The sequence below is a fragment of the Elephas maximus genome, chromosome 3 (assembly GCF_024166365.1).
Source record: "Elephas maximus indicus isolate mEleMax1 chromosome 3, mEleMax1 primary haplotype, whole genome shotgun sequence".
In the NCBI taxonomy this organism is placed as follows: domain Eukaryota; kingdom Metazoa; phylum Chordata; class Mammalia; order Proboscidea; family Elephantidae; genus Elephas; species Elephas maximus.
In genome coordinates, this window is record NC_064821.1 from 32027428 (window position 1) to 32048758 (window position 21331).

The 21331-nt window shown below is 46.5% G+C and overlaps 1 protein-coding gene across 1 annotated transcript in view; it reads right to left on the minus strand.

The window, feature by feature from the left end:
- CACNA1A (calcium voltage-gated channel subunit alpha1 A) overlaps nt 1-21331 on the minus strand; it is a 366456-nt gene that overhangs the window by 199177 nt on the left and 145948 nt on the right. The window contains exons 4-5 of the mRNA XM_049877067.1: nt 15454-15559; nt 12865-13004 (exon numbers count right to left, since the gene is read on the minus strand). Coding sequence (XP_049733024.1) covers nt 12865-13004; nt 15454-15559 — 246 coding nt within the window. The remainder of the gene's footprint in view (nt 1-12864; nt 13005-15453; nt 15560-21331) is intronic.

The following is a 21331-nucleotide window of genomic DNA, read 5'->3' on the forward strand; positions in this document are numbered from 1 at the left end:
GTCTTACTCCCCTATTTATGTTTCCTGGCGTCACCATATAAACTACTTGCCTGGAATCTTTGACCAGAAACTGACTAGATGTCCTAGGCATACCAAGTGTTTTTAAGAAGCTCAGATAATCAACAGGAAGACAGAAGGACGGGGCTTGGAAAATGGGCATGAACCAACAGCCCCCATGGCAGGAACCACACAGCCAGTCCATCCCCCACCCCAACCTGCAGCAGGCTGCCATGAAGACATTCAAACCATCCCTTCATGCTGGAGTCACTGACTTCCTTTCCAAATCCTGGGGTGGAAGCACCTGACTGGTTGAGTATAAGTCACATGACCTGACTACCAGAGGGTGAGGAGAGGAAGAGACCCCCACCCTTCAACTTCTGAGGTGGGCGTGGGGTCCTATGACCCAGCAACCCAACATTGCTATACATAAAGGGAGGTTATCCCAAAATTGGAAGGGGGTGGGTGTTGCGTACCCAAATTAACAACAGCAAATGTTCACTACAGTTTGCTAACTGGTCTATGGAACTGGGCCTGGAGAAGTAGCAATAATTATTATCATCATTATAATCACAGTCATTAGTCTTATAATAGCTAATATCACTGAGCCCTTATTCTGTGCCAGGTTCTGTACTAAATGCTTTACATGCATTATCTTGTTGAAACCCACCATTTGAGGTAGGTAAAATTATGACTCCCATTTTACAGATGAGGAAACTGAGGCCCAACAACGTGCCATATCCCTTCCTCTTTCTTGGTGGCTCAAGCCCAACCAGAAGTGCCTTGGAATAAAGGCCTGGCAATCTGCTTCCAAAAGTTCACAGCCATGAAAACCCTATGGTGTGCAGTTCTACTCTGCATACATGGGTTCGCTATGAGTTGGAATCAACTTGATGGCAACTGGTTTGGATTTGGGTTTTGGTACTACGTACTAAGAATCAGTGTCCCATTTAATCTTTACCTCAACTGAATGGGGTAAGTATGAATATGAGCCTCATTTAACAGATGAATAAACTGTGGACTTGGTTCTCACAGTCACACATATTCTAAGGGTAGAGCCAGGATTTGAACCCATGTCTCCAAAAGTACTCTTTACTGTAGTGATGTTGTATCTCACATGGGAGAGTTAAGTTTGGTAGTGAAGTCAATGCACAAGGGAAAAGTTGCATATACTCTAAAATACCCTTAAAAATCCTTCAAATCATCCATAAAGTACAGGATACATGGTTTTGTATATTTAAGCCTGGACAGTAATGTTGTTGTTGTTAGGTGCCATTTAGTCAATTCTGACTCATTGCGACCCTCTAGGACAGAGTAGAACTGCCCTATAGGGTTTCTAAGGAGTGCCTGGTGGATTTGAACTGCCTATCTTTTGGTTAGCAGCCAAACTCTTAACCACTGTGCCACCAGGGCTCCTGGGCAGTAATAAGTATGCATAAAATATAGAGAACAGTATGCCACATAGACAAGAGCACTGGTTGTCACCACAGCCATTTCCTCCTCCCATCTTTCCAACAGGCAGAGCTAGCCTCCCATAAATCAAAAAAAACAAAAACAACAACAACAAAAAAAACAAACCCAGTGCCGTCGAGTTGATTCCTACTCATAGTGACCCTATAGGACAGAGTAGAACTGCCCCACAGAGTTTCCAAGGAGCGCCTGGTGGATTCGAACTGCCAACCTTTTGATTAGCAGCCGTAGCACTTAACCACTATGCCACCAGGGTTTCCACAAACAACACATATCATGTTTATTCCTTGAAAAAGCTCACTAGGTGGAATGGCAGGTAGAAATGACCTCACTGTAATTATTAAATTCGTCCTCTTTTTGGTATGTGTGTCAATTATGTATCAATGATTTTGTGTAAGTCAAATTTGCACAGAGTGTACTTGTGCTACTCTCGTTACAGTTTCTGCTTCGAAAATTTCCAGGGCTATTTCCTATGTCTCAAAACTGTCTAGTTTATGGAGATCTCGCAATCTGATCCCTCCTATCCACTCAATCTTATAATTATTTTAGTTAACATCCCTGGAATACCACCACAAAGCCAAGGAAACAGTACCAATCACATTTCAGTGCCCAGAAGTAGAGCTTAGGAGTCTGAGGTTTCCGTCCTGGCTCTGTCCCTGACGTATCCTTAAACCCTGTGGGCAGCCCTGAAATGTGCCTGTGAATAGTAGGGGGGGAAAAAGAAAAGGCCCTATGTCTCTCTGGAGCTAAAAAAAAAAAAAATTGGCTTCTAAGAGAAAAACTTCTTAAGCCTGGAAGGAACTCATGGGTATAAAGAATTTGATACTTTTTAGCCTATGACAAGAATCCCTGGGTGGGTGCAAATGGTTAAGCACTTAGCTGCTAACCAAAAGGTTGGAGGTTCGAGTTGATCCAGAGGCACCTCAGAAGAAAGGTCTGGCAATCCACCACTGAAAAATCAGCCATTGAAAGCCGTATGGGGTGCAGTTTTACTCTGACACTCACGGGGTGCCCATGAGTTAGAGTTGACTCAGTGGCAACTGGTTTATGGTAGCCTACGATAGTCTCTAAAAGAGGTTTACACATAGGTGAGTTATATACCTAGAGAACACACACAGACTGCCTGGTTTGGTGTGCAACCTGCATAGCCATACACAGCAGGCCTGAGGGCACATCCCTGCCCAGGGCCTCCCCCATTTCTGTGCAAACCTGTTCATATTTGTGCCAGCTTATTAATGCAAGGTAGCTAACAAAACTGATTCCAAAGAGGTTTTAGTCCTTGTGGAGCCATACACATAAGAAACACCTGGGGAAGGACTACAGCCATGGCTGGGTGCATTCGCGCCACAGGTATGTCAACATTTAATCCAACACTCCCAAATGCCCTCTAAAACCCACCCTCCCATCGCAACCCAGAGACACGCACAGGTGCTTGGGAAAGGGGGGCATCTCTGCTTCCAGACCAGCCATTTTACAGTGAAACCCCGCCTAAATGTCAATAGGTTATAGGAACCATTGATTCATTCATTCAGCCCAAAACATTGACTGAGCTCCTACTGTGTGCCAGGTATTGTTCCAGGCACTTGGGATACAACTGTGAGCAGAAGAAACAAAATCTCTGCCCTTGTGGCACTGGTCTTCTAGTGGAGGAGACGGACAAACAGTAAGATAAATAAAATGTCTAGTCTGCCAGAAAGTGGCAAGTGTATGGAAGAATCGGGGGAATGCTGATGCTGTAGATGCGGGGCCAGGTAACATCAGGGCAAAGCCTTGATGACAAGGCAGTGGATCAAGCAGCTACTGGGGAGATGGGTAGGACAGAATGAGGGAGCAGCAAGTGCAAAGGCCCTGAGGTGGAAATGTGGCTGAAGTGTTCAAGGACCAGCGAGGTGGCTGGGGCAGCTGGAGTGAGTGAGAGAGAGGCTGGGGGAGATGAAGGCAGGGAGGTGACACGGCAGAGTGTGGACTTTGGCTCATACTCTGAGTGAGCTGGGAACCACGGGAAGGATCTGAGCAGAAGAGCGATTTGATCTAATTTATGTGTTAAGAGGATCCCTCTGGCTGCTTGTGTTGACAACAGGCTGTGAAGAAGGAAGGCAGACACACAGCTGGGAGTCAAGACATGAAGTTGGCTCAGACCAAGGTGGTGGGGAGGAGGGGGAGGTTGCGAATAGTGGGGCAACCCTGTATGTATGTAAAAGACAGAGCCTACAGGATTTGTGGAATGATTAGCTGTAGGGTTTGAGAGAGGCAGGAGTTCAGGCTTTTTGCTGGAGCACCTGGAAGGACAGAGCTGCCCTCTACTGAGATGGGGAAGACAGGGAAGGGTAACTTCAGACGGATGCTCAGAAGCTCCGGTTTGGGCATCTGGGGTGTGAGATGCCTATGAAACCCCCAAATAGAGATTTCAGGAGAGGCCCGGAGTGAAGATGTCAATTTGGGAAACGATATTTAAACCCTCAAGACTGGATGAGGTCACCAAGCAGGTAAATGAAGCCAGAGAAATCAAGAAAAGTGGGGTTTTCATTTTCTTCAACCCTCCCAAACCTCAGCTTTACCACTCTACCACACAGCTGCATGGCAGGCAAGGGCCTTCTGTCCCTGGGCCAGGACTGGGTCCTCCCGGGGCAGGGGGAGATTTCCTGGCTTTGACAGGCTCTGTAACAAGACGGCGTCCCAAGGTCCTGCACTGCTCCCTGTACAAAGGAGAACACAGTGTCTTCTGCTCAGCAGCCTCCACCCTGCCCAAGGCACCGCCGGTTTCCTGTCCCGCTGAGGACACCACCAGGCAGCTGCCTCTCTATCCTGGCCAGGAGACAAAGCCATTAGCCCTGAAAGCCACAGAGGCAGTGGCCAGATGCCCCTCCTGAGGTAAGCTGGTGTTCATCACAGCAATTCAAAAGGACAAGACCTCAGCCAGTCCCAAACCTGCAGAGAAATGGATGGCAAGGTCTTCTCTAGCCCCATGGGGGGAAATGGCCAAGAAGCTCAGAGCCTCCTCCCTTGTCTCTCTGGGGAACAGCATCCCCTTGCCATCTGGCCTTCACAGGTCCCTCTCCACCCTGGTGGCGGCAGAGGAGGAAAAGCACTCCGTTGTACAGCAGGGCGGGTGTGTGCTGGGTGCTGTCCAGGGTGCTGAAACCTCTGACCCACTAGTCTTCCAGTCTTCTAGCAATCACGCCCTGACTTAGTTAGGGGCCCTCTGAAAGCAGACCTCAAAACAAAGACTGGGTGCAGTTGGCTAATTTGGGAGGTGATCCAAGAAACTGCAAGTGAGGGACTAGGAAAAGAAGGGTCAGCAGAGGAATTCTAATGAACAGTTTCATTGTCGCAACCAGGGCTCAGTCCTGCTGGGGACCCTACTCCGAAAGACTGTAGAACACACCTGAGTTATCTCTCCAAGCAACAGGAAAGCCACAGTATTTATTTACCAACTCTCTCGCTCATGGGAGGGTATTAAGTGTCTAGCATGGCTGGGCTCAGCAAAGTCTCACGATGCTGGAGAAAGGCCTTGAGCCCTTGACAGAGAAGCAGAGATGTGGGGGCGGTGGGGTTGGGAGCAGTCTGCTTGCACAACCATGCATTGCAGCTGCAGGTAACTCGTTGGTGAGCTGGGGGAATACAGGGTGGTACCTCTGCAGCACCCACCACAAAGGAATTCAATTTCTTCCCTTCAGTTCACCAACTCCCACTTATGAAACACCCAGAAAGGACTCAGTTGACAGTATCTATGACATACGTTGCCTTCTTTACTCCCCAGCCTGAGGAGGTAGACCTTCATATTGCAACCATCTTACAGGTATGAAAATTGAGGTTCAGAGAGATTAACTCACACGCCCAAGGTCGCTCAGTTCATCACTGGCAGGGTGGGGTTTGAACGCTTCTGAAAATTTGCCCTTTTTTTTTTTTCTGCCGTGATGGAGCCCAAGATGGGCGTGGGAGAGGCAGGATGCCCCTGACTTTCCATCCCAGAAGACTCTAAGTTTCCTTGGCAAACCTGACTTCAGAGAAATAGTATGGGACTCAAGAAAAGGGATTCTGGGTCCAGATCTGCCTTAGTTCAAATTCTGGATCCACCACTTATGAGGTGGGTGACTTTGGGTAAGTTATCTAAACTCTTTGGGCCTCAGTATCTTCATCTGTGAAATGAAGATAATAGTAGCACTTAACTCAGAGGGTTTTAAGGATTAACTGAGCATATATTCATAAATGGTTTATCATGTCATAAGCACCTTCTAAGTTGTTGCCACTGTTGTTAATAACAGGCATTATGTTCTTAAGGATCCTGGGCTGAAGACGGCCCTTTGACCAATCTTAACCTTGGGCCAGCGTTATACTAGTTGTAGGGCAGTGTCATAGCAGAGCTGTTGAGATCCTGCTCTATCTCTTACTAGCTGTGGGATTCCTTGCATGTAGCAAGGAATCTGAGTCTCAGATTTAACTGTACCAAGGTCTGTCGGGTTGGAATGTGATCATGCACATAATCTGTTAATATAGCACCTGGCACACAGCAAGTGCTCAATAAGGGATGAGAACAACCCCCTCGGCAGCCAGCATCACTATCACTGCCACCATCACTGCCATTACAAGATGGGTGAACTGACTCCTGCTGCTGGGAGGTCAGGCAGGTTCCGGTGAAACACAGTTACAGCAAATACCATGATGACCAAACACTGAACAATCAACAGATCAACACTCTGTGAATGACAAAACTCTCAGAATGATATCTAGCCTCTGTGCCATTTGCGGGGATCCCTTTTGGTACCAAGGGTGGGTGATCCACTAGAGGAGAAATTAATGCTAACAGACATTAAAATAAAATAAAGCTCAGTGGATGAATTGTTGTTGTTGTTGTTAGGTGCTGTCGAGTCAGTTCCAACTCATAGAGACCCTATGTACAACAGAAGAAAACACCGCCTGCTCCTGCTCCATCCTCACAATCCTTGTTACGCTGGAGCCCATTGTTGCAGCTACTGTGTCAGTCCGTATCACTGAGGTCTTCCTCTTTCTCATTGACCCCCAATGGATGAATGAAGAAGGAAAATGTGGTCCAGCCACACAATGGAATATTATTCAGCCACAAAAAGGAACAAAATTCTGACACATGCTACAATGTGGATGACATTATAACATCATGCTAAGTGAAAGAAGTCAGACATGAAAGGCGTATGTTTTATGATTTCATTGATATGAAATGTTTGGAATAAGCAAATGCATAGAAAAAGAAAGCAGATTAGTGGTTGCCAACGGCTTGGTGTGGGGGGCGGGGAGAATAGGGAATGACTATTCAATGGGCATGGGTTTTCCTTTTGGGGTGATGAAAACATTCTGGAATTAGACAGAGGTGGTGGAGGCACAACATTGCCAATGTCCTAAATGCCACTGAATTGTTCACTTTAAAATGTTGAATTTTATGTTATGTGAATTTCACCTCAATAAAACGTACCTGGTATTTAGTTAGTTTCATGAGTTAGATTGCCCACTGATTTATTGTTGTTGTTGTTGTTATTGGAATGCTGTTTTTATTTGCAGGCAACTCAGAATAGCTGCATGAGAGATGAAGGAAGGAAGAGAAGCTGAGGGAGTGACCACATGTGTTTGTTCAATTAATCAAAAAAGAGAGTGTTTAAAGGTGAGCCTCAGTTTCAACTATATAATAAAAAAGAGAAAGAACTGGGATTACTTTCTGAGGTTTGCTTTCAATTTCACTGGAAAGGGGTCATAGGCTGGGTACCTGGGGGGCAGGAGGAAAGAAGAGAAGACTGGGCTCTGGTAGCAGGACCCAAGGGGTGATGTTAATCATTTATATCACCCCTACTCCCCCAAAACCTGAGATTCCAGGCTCCTTGACATGAACATAACTTTTTATTCTGGAAGATTCCTAATTTGCCACCATCTCAGTGTGATTTGGGGGAAATTATTTAGTCTCTCTGTATCTTAGCTGCTTTGTAAGTAAAATAAAGAGGTTGGGCCTCCCAGGGTTTACTCAGCCCTGAACTTCAATGACGTTATGAGACAAAGCAAACATTCTTCTCTGCTGGTTCCTGAGTACTTGGATCTTTTCCTTGCTTCTGGGTCTCAACAAACTGCTCAAAGTCTGAAATGGTTCATAGGACTTTCAAAAAGGAACTTCTGTTTTCATGGAGTTGCAAAATCAAAGAGTTGACAAAGACCCAGAGTTATCTCTCTCATACCATATTTGGTATCAGGGTATCCACCATAAACTCCTGGACTATTTGACTTTCTTTATCATCACTTGTCAGTTTGTCATACTGTGGTGGCCTGCATGTTGCTGTGATGCTGGAAGCTATGCCACTGGTGTTTCATATACCAAGCAGTGTCACCCATGGTGGACAGGATTCAGTGAAGCTTCCTGATCAAGAAAGACTAAGAAGAAAGGCCTGGAAATCTATTTCAAAAAATTAGCCAGTGGAAACCTTATGGATCACAACAGAACACTGTCTAACTCACTAGTTTTGGACACATCAACTGGAAGAGGACATCACGTTTGGCGAAGTAGAGGGTAGGTGAGAGTAAGGGAGACCCTCAGTGAGATGGATTGGCACAACAGCCACAATGAGGGACTTGAACATGCCAGCAACTGTGAGGATGATGCAGGACTAGGCAACATGCTGTTCTGTTGTACATAAGGTCATTGTGAGTCAGAACTGACTTGATGGCAACTATCTGTCTATCCACCTGTCCATCTATCTATTCATCCATCCACCTATCCATTCAAACTCAATGGATGGCCCCATCTCCTAAAGCAGCTTATTGGATTTTCCAGAACACGTTGATTATCAAAAGCATTGCCATGTCCCAGCTTAATAACGATTTATCTTGCCGATCACCCACTATGTGTCAAGTATAGTGCTAGGCCCATAGATACAAAAACATTCACCTTCATCCCTACCATGGCAGTGTTCACAGTTTCTTTTTTTAACCTGCACAACTGTATTACTTGATCTTTGAGCATTACAGTAAAAGCTCTCTCAGTCTCAGAAATATAGCCAAACTTCTGGAATCCTCCTTTTACACATTTTCAGTATAACAATTTGACCTTTACATACAATGGAAATATACTTTAAAGGGGTTTGATAAAATTACAAGTCAGAATTTCTCTGAGGCCTTGAGTTAAGCAGAACAAACAAGAATCCACAGGTAAGATCTTTTCCGCCAAACTTCACACAAGAAGAAGGCAAAAGCCTCAGTAGTCCATGAAAAATGAATGATGTCTTAATATTGCAGTTTGTTGAGGAATATGAGAAGACAATGAACTACTCAGAAAGCACTCATTAAAGTCCTCACTGTCTCAACGTCAAGTTAAAACACTTGAGTCCCCCACCACCACCCCACCTCCCGCCTGCCAGAGCACAGAATTAAGTTCTTACTGCCTTTGCCCCACCACTGACATTGAGCAGACGACTACATCTGCGGGGCTGCCTCTCTGTTCTAACTGATAACCCAACAAGACACTAAACAGCCCTTTGGAATTCGAGGCAATGGAATTTGGGCAATGTGCCTGATCTGAAGGAGCTCAAACCACCAGACAGTAAGGAAGGATGGCTGATTACTGGAGACACAAGATCGAGAAAAGCAAGAGCAGGGAATGAGAATGAATAGAGAAGGAAAGGGGAAGAAGATGAGAAAGGAATAGAATCTAGAATAGTGGTTTCTCATGGTTTTAGGGTTCTGGATCCCTACTGAGAATCTGGTGAAAATTACAGACCAGAAACACGCACACACACAAACTTTTTGGATATCATTTCAGAGGATTCATGGGCCTCCTTAATCCCAACTATAGGCTTCCACCCTCAGGATCTACCTGCCCCAGAAGAAGAATTCTCATCCAGAAGCTCTCAGATGCCAGGAAACCAGAAAAAAGACCACCTAATTGTGAGCAGGGAGCAGACACAAACATCCAAGAGACAAAGTGAGCCATCAAATGACTGCTCTTCTCCTTAATGGTCCCTTATTGAAGCTTACTCCATGCTCGACAGTAGGCAAGCTTCCCTAGGTGTCCACAAACCATGGCAGAAGGAACCAGGGGTTCTTGAGGCTCTTTCCTACCAGCAAGGGCAAGTCAGCCCCTGCCAGCAGAAGCTGGCCCCCTGGGAGCATAAATTGGCACAACCACTTTGCAGAGCAATTTGGCAATATCCAGTGAAGCTAAAGACGTGCAAAGTCCATGACTCAGCAATTCTACTCCTGGGCCTGTGCCCTAGAGAAACTCGCTCACAAGGAAGAGGGGCAGCTTAGTTCAAAATAGCCCAAAGCTGGAAGCAACCCAAATGGATAAACACATGGTCAGAGATTCATACCACAGAATACTAGACAGCAGTGACAGTGTGTGAATGAGAAGACTCTTGTCAATCAGATCAATCTGATGTGGGGTGGGGTGCAAAAAGAAGGATGCAGGAGAAAACACCTGTCTTAGAAGTACATCCAGAGTGCTCCTTAGAAGCAAGGATGGCAAGACTTCATCTCACTTACTTAGACATGTTTTCAGGATGTCCCTGGAGAAGGACATCATGCTTGGTAAAGTTGAGGGTCATCGAAAAAAGAGGAAGACCCTCAATGAGATGGATTAACACAGTGGCTGCAACAATGAGTTCAAACATAACAAGGATTGTGAGGATGACACAGGACCCAGGCAGTGTTTCGTTCTGTCGTACATAGGGTCCCTATGAGTCAGAGCTGACTCGATGGCACCTAACAGCAACATGATGCTATTTATAGGAAAATTCAAAGCATGCAAAACAGTGCCATCTATTTCTTATGGGTACTTATTTATGTAATCACAGTGTAAAGACACAAACGGAAATGATAAACACAAAATTCAAGAAAGTGCTCTGGATGGGGGAGAGAACAGGGCCATGGAAGGGGACATGGGGCTTACGTTATACCAGAAAGTTTTCATTTTGAGGGCAGATTGCTACTCCACTTCCCTGCCCTCATCTCCTCCACTCTCCCCCTCACTTGCCCCACTCCAGCTACCCTCGCTCCTCACTCTTCATCAAACAGACCAGACACAGTCCAGCCTCAGAGCCTTTGCACAAGCTGCGCCCTCTACCTAGCACTTGCCTCTTCCAGCTATCCGCGTGGCTCCTCCTCACCTCTTTCAGGTCTTTTTCCAGATGTCACCTTCTCAATGACTTCTTCCCTGGCTACCAGCCTCCCTGCCCCTAACACATTCTACTCCTGTTGTATTTTTTCTCTGGAGCCTTTGCCACCACCTAATACGCTGTTGTTGTTGTTGTGTGCTGTCAAGTGGATTCCAACTCATAGTGACCCTATATGACAGAGCAGAACTGCCCCATAGGGTTTACTAGGCTGAAATCTTTATGGGAGCAGATTGCCAGGTCTTTTTCCCACGGAGCTGCTGGTGGGTTTGAACTGCTGGCCTTTTGGTTAGCAGCTGAGCACTTGACCATTACATCACCAGGGCTCCTATTCTAACACACTAGATATTTTACTAACTCATTCATCCATTCCTTCAATTAGTCTGTCTCTCCCTCTGGAATATACCTCCACAAGGTCAGGGACCCCGGTCTGACTTGTTCCCTGCTGTGTCCCAGAGCCTAGCACAGGGCCTCGCACATAGTAGGTGCTTGATAAATATTCACTGAATGAATGAATGCATATACAGGTGTTGGTTACATTATTCTCTACTTCTGTTTGAATGTCTGAACTTATTTTATTATAAACGTTTTTAACAACAACAAAGAAAATAGCTGCTGGGCTGTTTCACAGATGAGTTTCCTAGCAGGTAAGAGAGAAGTGCTAGAGCCATGACATGTACCTGGAACCTGCCAGGTCCCAAGCACAGGACCGTGGGCACAGCCAACTGAGGTCCTTCAGTGAATGCCCAGCCCCCAGAGCTGGCCTAGACTCCTCACAACAGAGCACTCACATCTGAACACTTCACAGACACAGCCTAATACGACACAGCTCCTTCCACAAGAAAGCGATGCTGGAACAACAAATGTGTTCACAATCTGGACTGCAAGGGCCCAGGCAACACAGCATGGGTGCAAAGACCATGACATGTGCCAAGGGAGGCAGGACCTGGAGCAGCAGCAAAGCCCAAGGGAGAGTGATGTGGAAGCATCCCCCCAGTAAAGAGAGGTCTTAGGAAGGGACAGACTTAGCCCAGAGGAGAGGAAAGGGTGGCAGAGGAGCCAGGGGACAGCATGATGGCAATGTCCACTCTGGGATCTGATAAAGCCCCAGGGGTCTGCAGCAGAGACTGGATATTCATCACATCCATTTCCTTTTCCTTCTAAGCACAGCCTGACATCCTTAGCTCCCCCTGCAGTGATGTGTGGTCATGTGACTGAGTTTTGGCCAGTGGAATCTGAGTGGAAGAGGTATGGGCCAGGTTCTGGCCAGGCCCATGAAAACCGACCAAGTATCACCTCCATGGTCTTTAGCTTTCCATAGTTGGATGCAGACAAGCACAGAGTCCTTGGGAATTGTGGACTGAAAATGAGGAGTCACATATTATGGCAAGGGCCTGGGTCCCTCAATCACCATTTGGAAGAGAGAAGCCTGCCAACTAGGAACAACTGTTTTGAAATTTAAGTGAGTGAGAAATAACACCTCTGCTGTGTTCAAGCCATTATCTCATTTTGGGTTTATTTGTTACAGCAGCTAGTGTTATTTCATACAGGGTCCTTGATGGGAAGTGTCTACACTGTCACCTTCTAACTATGGTTCACTGTGTACATATCTAAACACACCTCGAAGGCTGTGACTGTCCTTATTTAGACTGGCTTTCTCCATAGACCTAACCACAGTCCCTTGTACTCAGAAGCCCTTGGTAAATATATACCAACTTGACATAAAGGCAAGACTTCTACAAGCAAATCAAGAGAGACACACATGCATAATAGATTAAAACCTGAATTCTGAAATCACATAATGGTGGGTTCAAAACTCAGCTCCACCACTTCCTAGCTGGGTGATCTCATAATTCACTCTCTGTGCTTCAGCCTCCTCAGTGGTCAGATGGGAATATTGTTGTTTTTGTTAGCTGCTGTCGAGTTGGCTCCAACTCATGGTGACCTTATGCATAACAGAACAAAATACTGCCTGGTCCTGTACCATCTTCATGATCATAATGGGAATATTAATACTTCCTAATTCATTGCATTGTGAGGATTAAATGAGAGGGTGCACACAAAGCACTTTGGAAGCAGTCAAATATAATAAGCTAGTATTCTCATTGTAGCAGAAAGCATCCACTGCGGTATGGAGGTGGGGAAAGAAGGCAGATGCACATTAAAGAACATGGAGCTCAGCCTTTGTGGGCCCAGCCTGGACCACATCAACCATGACATTTCCACAGTTCCTGGAATCCCTCCGCAGGACAATTTTAAAGAACACAGCACTTACCCTGTTAGCACCACCACAAAGTCCATGACGTTCCAGCCATTCCTCAAGTAAGAGCCTTTGTGGAAGGCAAACCCAAGGGCGATGATTTTAATTCCAGCCTCGAAACAAAAAATTCCAATGAAGTATGGTTCTGTGTCATCCTGTAAGGGAGAGAAGGCAGGGTCAGCATCTTTGTCTGGCCAGAGGTGATGGTCTCCAGCCTTTGCAGAGCATGGTACCCACCTAGACAGTGCGCCCAACTTTCTCTTACCTCCCCTGCTCTCGACACTCACTGCTCCCTACTATATCCTGCCTGGAGTTCTCCTGTCTGAGGCTTTTGCAAGAGAAGCAGAAGCACAGAGAAGACACCCACCTTCCTTCTTTCTGGGTAGCCTCACACACCACATGGCCAAGTAAAACCACTTGTCTAGAGCTGCGCTGGCCAATATGGTTGCCACTGGTCCCACGTGGCTGTTTAGATTCAAAATGATTTCAGTCAAGTAAAAATAAAAATGCAGTTCCTTGGCATACTATCCATGTTTCAGTGGCTACCATGTTGGGTAACACAGGTGTAGAACATTTCCATCACTGCAAAAGCTCCTACCAGACACAGGTTTCAAAGCCCCGTGTAGGCCTTTGAGGTCGGTCCCTGTGTATCCACCTCACCCCCAAATCCTACACCTGTGGATGGTTATCATCTGTACACACCAGCACAGCTGTTCTGGTTGTTAAAATATTCCAAAAATGCTTCTGCAGAGGCTGGTAAATGGCTAGTGCCTCAGTCCTGGCCTCTGCAGGCCTTCCTGCTGGTCACTTCCAGCTGACAGTCCATCAGAGTTGAAATCAAGCTGTAAGCTCCATCAGAGCTCCCATGTGGACATCTGCCCATCTCCTAAGACCATGTTTCCCTGACTGTAATCATGGGACTTCTGCCTCCATGATTTTTCTCCATAACAGTTTGTCACTTGTATCACTATTTGCTTACTATTCTACTTTCAAAAAAGGACTACTTTTATTTAGCCTCATCAAGCAAAAAAAAAAACAAAAAAAAAAACCAATTGCCATCAGATCGATTCCAACTCATAATGACCCCATGTGTGTCAGAGTAGAACCGTGCTCCACAGGGTTTTCAGTGGATGATTTTTCAGAAGTAGGTCACCAGGCCTTTCTTCCGAGGCACCTCTGCATAGACTTGAACCTTCAACTTTTCAGTTAGCAGCTGAGTGCATTAACCGCTTGCAGCACCCAGGGATTCCATAGGCTTGCTAGGCTGTTTACATTTTTTTGAATACGCAGTATAATAAATACCAAGTATGAAAGTTTTGAGACCACCAATATTTGGTACATCCATTAGGAATAAGCAGTTTCTGCTATCCCCCTCTCCCTATCCTTGAGCTATTACAGCTGGTTATGATAAAGTGACGGAAAGGAGAGCAGGATCAGGATGCCAGGAGAATAACCAGGGATTTCTACAGCAGGGAGCTGGGGATGACTGGAGGGGGCATCGAAAAGGATCTTAGTGCCAGTTTCTAGAACTGTTGAGTTTCTCTGGAGCCCCTGGGTGCTGCAAACATTTGGTAGTTTGAGAGGTACCTCAGAAGAAAGGCCTGGTGATCTACCTCCAAAAAATCAACCATTGAAAGCCCTGTGGAGCACAGTTCTGACACACAAGGGGGTTGCTATGAGTCAGAGTTAACTCAACAGCAGCTGGCTTTTAATGGTTTAGAGTTTCTCTGAGTGAGTAATAGGCTTTTGAATGTCTTCTAGAATTGATGCCCATGTATAGGAAACATGAAGGATAAAGAAACAAGCCGTAGGGAAGAAACAGTCCCATGTGAGAATGTGGGTCATTTCTCAGGGCAGGGGGTCTGGTCTCTACAGTAAGTCAGTGGCAGGAGGGAAATATTGTTATAGATCAAGAATCTTAAGTGACAGAACAACCAGCGTGGGCCATGCTTGGATCTTGGTTTGAACAAACCAACTGTAAAAAGACATTTCTGAGATAATCATGGGAATCTGGTCCCTGACTGGGTCTCAGATGATTCCAAGGAACCACCCTTAATTGTGTTGGGCATGTTGACGGCACAGTGGCAATGTAAAAAAAAATCTGTATTCTTGGCGATGCAGATGTGAGTTTGTGGCGGTGAATTTCCATCTGGGGTTTGCTTTAAAATACTTCATCCAAGAAAGAAAACACAAGGGTGGGAAAAAGAAGAGAAGCGGTGAAGGTGGCAGAATCTTGACAACTGTTGGATCTGGTGAGGGGTTCACTGGGGTTCCTTGTATTGTTCTCTCTACTGTTGGGTATAGTCAAAATCTTTCAAAGTAATTTTGTTTTAAATGTGATGCCTTTGTGGACAATGTCACCACCTGTCACCCATCTCCCCCCGATGAAACCAGCTCCACTGGGTGTCAAGGGTGGGGGATGGCCAGTGAGGACCTCTTTTGCCCCCAGATGATGGGTGGTCATGAAAGGTGGGCTTCCCAGGCAGGGGACCCATGATCTGGCTCTTGGTTCCAGGACTGAGAGGCTCTTGGGGCCTCCGCTCCGCTCCTTCAATCAATTCACCACAACAAAAATGGGGAGACCCCCAGAGAGGTGTCACTCACCAGTCGTTCTGACATTGGGGTCTTGTCATCATCAGGCAGGTGTTGCTCCAGGGCGAGGACGATGCAGTTTGCTATGATGGTGGCTAAAATCATATATTCAAAGGGAGTAGCAAGGGGTTAAGGAAAATCTTTCCAGCTTAGTGAATAGAAAGGAAAAGAGGTGTTCAGAGGTGTGCATGATCCACTGGTTCAAGCCCTCCTGAGGCCTCCCAAACAGTCCCCCTCTCCCCTCACAGGTCTGGACCGAAACCATCTGGTGCCCCCTGATTATCTGATATTCCCTCCACTTCGGATTCCCTCCCCTCACCACTGGTGGAACTGCGCGGCTATTCTATCTGGAGTGAGTCCTTCCAGGCCCCAAGTCACCTGGTGCAGATGACTTTTTAAGGAAAGTGTGGTGATTCTTCCTCTATCTCCAACATTAATTCAGCACTTACTGTGTGCCAGGCCCTGTTCCAGGCACTGGGGACACAGCTGAGAGCAAAACAGACAAAAGTCCCCACCCTCGTGGAGAAGCAAACAAAGGAGATACCTACGTTATACAGTACATGAGAAGGTAGTAAATGCTCCAGGGAGCAAAGGCAGGGAAGGGAGCGGGGCTACAATTTAAGATACGGGGTTCAGATTTGACACCACATCTGGCACAAGCAATTAGAGAAAAAAATAGATAAATTGCACTTGATCAAATTAAGTCAAATTTGTGCATCAAAGGACATTATCCAGAAACTAGAAAAACAACCTATGGAATGGGAAAAATATTTGCGAATCATGTATCTACTAAGGGTCTTGTACCTAGAATGTATAAAGAACTGTCGTGATTCAACAACAAAAAGACAAACAACCCAATTAAAAAATGGGCAAAGGACTTAATAGACATTTCTCCAAAACATATAAATGGCCCAAAAGCACATGAAAAGGTGCTCAATGTCTTCAGTCATTAGGGAAATGTAAACCAAAACCACAACAAGATACTACTTCACACCCACTAAAAACCTTTTTCCAACTCACGGCAACCCACCCCATGTGTTACACAGTAGAACTGCTCCATAGGGTTTTCTTGTCTGCAATCTTTATGGCAGCAGAACACCAGGCCTTTCTTCTGTGGTGTCACTGGATGGGTTCTAACTGCCAACGTTTGGGTTAGTAGCTGATCACAAATTGCCTTTGCCACCTAGGGCCTTTCACACCCACTAGGTAGCTATAATAATAAAAAAAAAAAAAAAGGAAAAGAACAAATGTCAAGAGGATGTGGAGGAATTGGAGCCCTCAGGTATCCCTGGTAAGAATGTAAAATGGCGCAGCCACTTGGGAAAACATTTTGATGGTTTCTTAAGAAGTTAAACAGAGAATTACCATATGACCCAGCAATTCCACTCCTAGGCGTATACTCAAGAGAATCGAAAACATATGCTCATGTCCATGCAAAAACTTGTACGCAAATGTTCATATCAGCATTACTTGCAACAGCCAAAAGGTAGAGACAACCCGTGTGTCCATCAACAGACGAATGGATAAACACAATGTGGTATATACGTACAATGGAATACTACTCAGCCATGAAAAGGAACGAGGTACTGATACATGCTACATGGATGAACCTCTGAGACATTATGCTGAGTGAAAGAAGCCGGACACAAAAGGTCACATATTGTGCGATTCGATTTATATGAAATATTTAGAATAGATAAATCCATAGAGACAGAAAGCAGATTAGTGGGCTGGGGTAGGGGAAAATTGAGGACTGACTGATTAATGGGTACTGGATTTCCTTTGGGAAACCCTGGAGGTGTAGTGGTTAAGAACTACAGCTGCTAACCAAAAGGTAGGCAGTTCAAATTCACCAGGCGCTCCTTGGAAACTCTATGGGGAAGTTCTATTCTGTCTTATAGGGTCACTATGAGTTGGAATCAAGTCGACGGCAATGTTTTTTTTTTTTTTTTTTTTTGGATTTCCTTCACAGGGTTGCTATGAGTTAAAACTGACTCGACGGCAATGGGTTTGTTACTTTGTTTTTGAATTTCCTTTGATGACAATGTTCTTGAACTAGATAGAGGTGGTGGTTGTGCCCTATCATGAATAACTAAATGCTGCTGAACTGTTCACTTTAAAATGGTTGACTTTAGGCTATGTGAATTTTACCTCAGTAAAAGAAATACGGTGGCCAGGTCAGGCCTCTGAGAAGCTGCCCTTTCAGAATCTGAGGGAGGGAAAGATGGTCCTTGTGGTTATCTGGGGAACAGCGTTGAAGACAGAGGGAATGGGGAAGTCCATAGCCCTGAGGGAACATGCCAGGCTCGTTCCAGGAGCAGCAAGGAGGCCTGTGGGGTTGGAGCAGAGTGAGCAAGGGGGCTGGGAGGCATAGGGTAGAGCGCGGGGGGCTGTGAGGGCCATGATGAGGGCGCTGGCTTTTCCTCTGTGAGATGGGAGCCCTAGGAGGGTCTCACTCCTCCTCTCTGCAGCGTCTTTCGCTGAAGAGCCTCAAGTCAGGTCTCTGAACACTCACGAAAAATGGAGTCACATTAAATGCCCCAAAACAAAAAGAAAAGAGCCCAGTGGACAACGGCCCCCAATTAGATACCAGCCAAGAGGCACAAGGACTTTGTGTGCACTTTACAGAACAAGTCGCTGGAACTGTGAGCACTGTAATCTTCTCCATGCCCTGCCGGCTCCCTTTTTTCCTCTCAATGGCTTTATTGAGATATAATTCACAAACCATGCGGTTCACCCATTTACAGTGTACAGTCCACTGGTTTTTAGTATATTCACGGAGTTGTGCAACTATCACCATTAATTCCAGAATATTCTCATCACCCCCTATTCACTGGCAGTCACTCCCCATTTCCCTTGCCCCAGCCCCTAGCGATTACTAATGCTTTCTGTCTGTATGGATTTGCCTGTTCTAGCCATTTCATATAAATGGAATCATACAAGATGTGGTGTTTTGTGGCTGGCTCCTGTCACTTAATGTAAGCGTTTCGGGGTTCATCCATGTCATAGCAGGTTTCAATGGGTCATTCCTTTTTATGGCTGAATAATATTCTGTTGTATGGATATACCACATTGTGTGTATCCATTCATCCACTGATGGACATTTGGGGTATTTCCACATTTTGGTTATTATAAACAGTGCTACTATAAACATTCATGTACAAGTTTTTGTGTGGACATATGTTTTCATTTTCTCTCTTAGGTAAAGACCTAGGAGTGGAACCGCTGGGTCAAATGGTAACTCTAGTTTTCACTTCTGAGGAACTACCAGAGTGTTTTCCCAAATGGCTGCACCTTTTTTTTACATGCCCACCAGCAGGGTATGAGCATCCTGCCACCCCATCTGTTTTGTTTTGTTTTTTTTTCCTAATAGACTTCATTTCTCAGAGCAGTTTTAGGTTTACAGGAGAATTGCACAGAAAGTTCAGGGAGTTCTCAGGCAACCCCTCTGCCCCTGCACTCAGCTTCTCTTGTTATTAATATCTTGCCTTCATGTGAGCCCAGCTGCTTTTGATGAAACTCAAAGGGTCACTACCAGGCTTCCCTTCTTCCTACAAAGTTGACTGCAAGCCCTGACCCACCACCCTCCTCTCTCCAGGTACAAGTGCCTCCCTGCCACCTGAGAGTTCTCTGTGGGTTGACAAGGCCCCCAGAGCCTCTGAGGTGGGGCGGCGGGGGTGGGGGGGGGGTGGGGAGCTGCCTTTGGGAAAAGTCCATCCTGCTCACTCCTACTAGGACTTGACAGGCTGATGAACCCAAATGCCTGCCCACCAGCCAGACTCTCAGGAGCACCTCCAGCCCAACAGCCTTGGTAAATGGAGCGGATGCTTTCAGGGGAGGAGGTTTAGATGTGGGGAATGGATGCTAGAGGGAGAAAAGCCAGAGGGTGTTGGTTACTTTGTGGCACGGCTTCCCAACTGTGGGCCTGGATCATTCTTTGTGGTGGAGGCTGGCCTGAGCACAGTAGGATGACCGGTAGCATCCCTGGTGTTATGGATTGAATTGTGTCCCCCCAAAAGATATGCTGAAGTCCTAACCCCTGGACCTATGATTGTGACCTCGTGTGGGGAAATACGGATTTTCCTTGCAGATGTTATCACTTAAATTCAACCAGGTTGGAGTAGGGTGGGCTCTAATGCTCATCCCTTCTGAGTGGTGTTTTATAAGAAAGAACAGACACAGAAACACAGTCACACACAGCAAGAAGGCACTGTGTGAGGGCCCATCCACAAGCAGTAAAGGAACACGAAGCACTGCTGGCAGCCACCAGAAACCAGGAGAGAGGCATGGCGGTTCCTCTCTCAAAGCCCTCAGAAGGAATTGACAGGGCTGATGCCCTGATCTGGATTTATGATTTTCAGACCCGTGAGAAAATAAGCTCCTGTTCCTTAAAACCATCCATCTTGTGGTATTTTGTTTTGACAGCCCTAGGCACCTGCGACACCTGGCCTTGACCCACTCGATGTCAGTAGCATCCCTTGCCTGACAACAAAGAATGTCTCCGGACACTGCTGAATGTCCCCGGGGGGCAGAATCACCCCCGGTGAGGACCGAAGCTCTACGGATTGGCATGGCAAGCCTGTCTCAGTGAAAGTGCCATGTTGAATTGCTCCCTTTCTCCTAGCTTGCTCCTTTGAAAAATTATTCATCCTAGATCTCCTCTTTGGGCAGAGAGGTAGCTCTGGCATTTTGGACACTCCACAACGCTGTCCCTCACAGGATAGGGACAAGCACAAACGGTTAACGAGCTTGGATGCTAACCAAAAGCTTGGAAGTTTGAGTCCACTTGGAGGTATCTTGGAAGAAAGGCCTGGAAATCTAGTTCAGAAAAATCAGCCATTGAAAACCCTATGGAGTGAGGTTCTACTGACACACATGGGGTGCCATGAATCAAACTTGACTCAACGGCAACTGTTTATTTTTTAAACGGGGTGGAGGAGTCCAAGCACGCTCTACTTTCCAGGTGGGACAACTAAGGCTGAAACAGAAAATCCGGGAGTGCAAGCTGACCAGAAAAGCCAGGTCTTCTTTTTAACCAACGCAGCCTCTGCCACCAGCTGAAAGCAGATGCAGTGAGCAGAGAGCCACGCACACTCTGAAAAGCGCACACTCTGAAAAGCAAGACCCGCGGCAATTTGGGAAGAGACAAAAGCCAGCCCTGCTGCCGCGCCTCCGATTGGCCTCCTGCCTCGAGCTGACAGTCATTAGAGGGACGGAGAACAAAGCTGGGCCTCGCTGCACGATCGCTCCGCTCTGCCTCACCCTGCAGCCCGGAAAACAGGAGACAATATTTGTACACAGAGAGCAACGCTAAGCCCTCTCCCTGGCCTCCTCCCATCGCTGAGCTTCTGAAGTTTCGATTTGAATCCGGCTTCTCTTCCCCTCCCTGCCAGCTCAGCCGCCTCGCTGGCCTCTGCACGGAGCTGCCATCTCACTCCTCCGCCCCTGGCCTCCTGCCCCGGAACGCTGGGAAGTGACTTTCCTCTATCAGCTCCGCGCGGAAGGTTCCAGGAAGAGTCCCTGAAGGCCGGGAGCACGCAGCGGATCCGGGCTGCATTTTCCAGGACTCACTTACTTGCCCAGCGTCGCCCAGATTTTAGACCCAGCGACGAAGGGAGGAGGCTGGCCCATTCCCATCACATCTATTTTCCAGGAAGAAAGCTGTGTGAGGACTGGCCAAGCTGGCTACCAAATGCTATCCCCTTTCCCTCCACCCACCAAAAAACCAAACCAAACCAATCACCGTCCAGCTGAATTCCACTCATGGTGAGCCCCATGTTTGCAGAGTAGAACTGTGCTTCATAGGGTTTTCAATAACTGATTTTGTGGAAGTAGATCTCCAGGTCTTTCTTCTGCGGCACCTCTGAGTGGATCTGAATCACCAACCTTT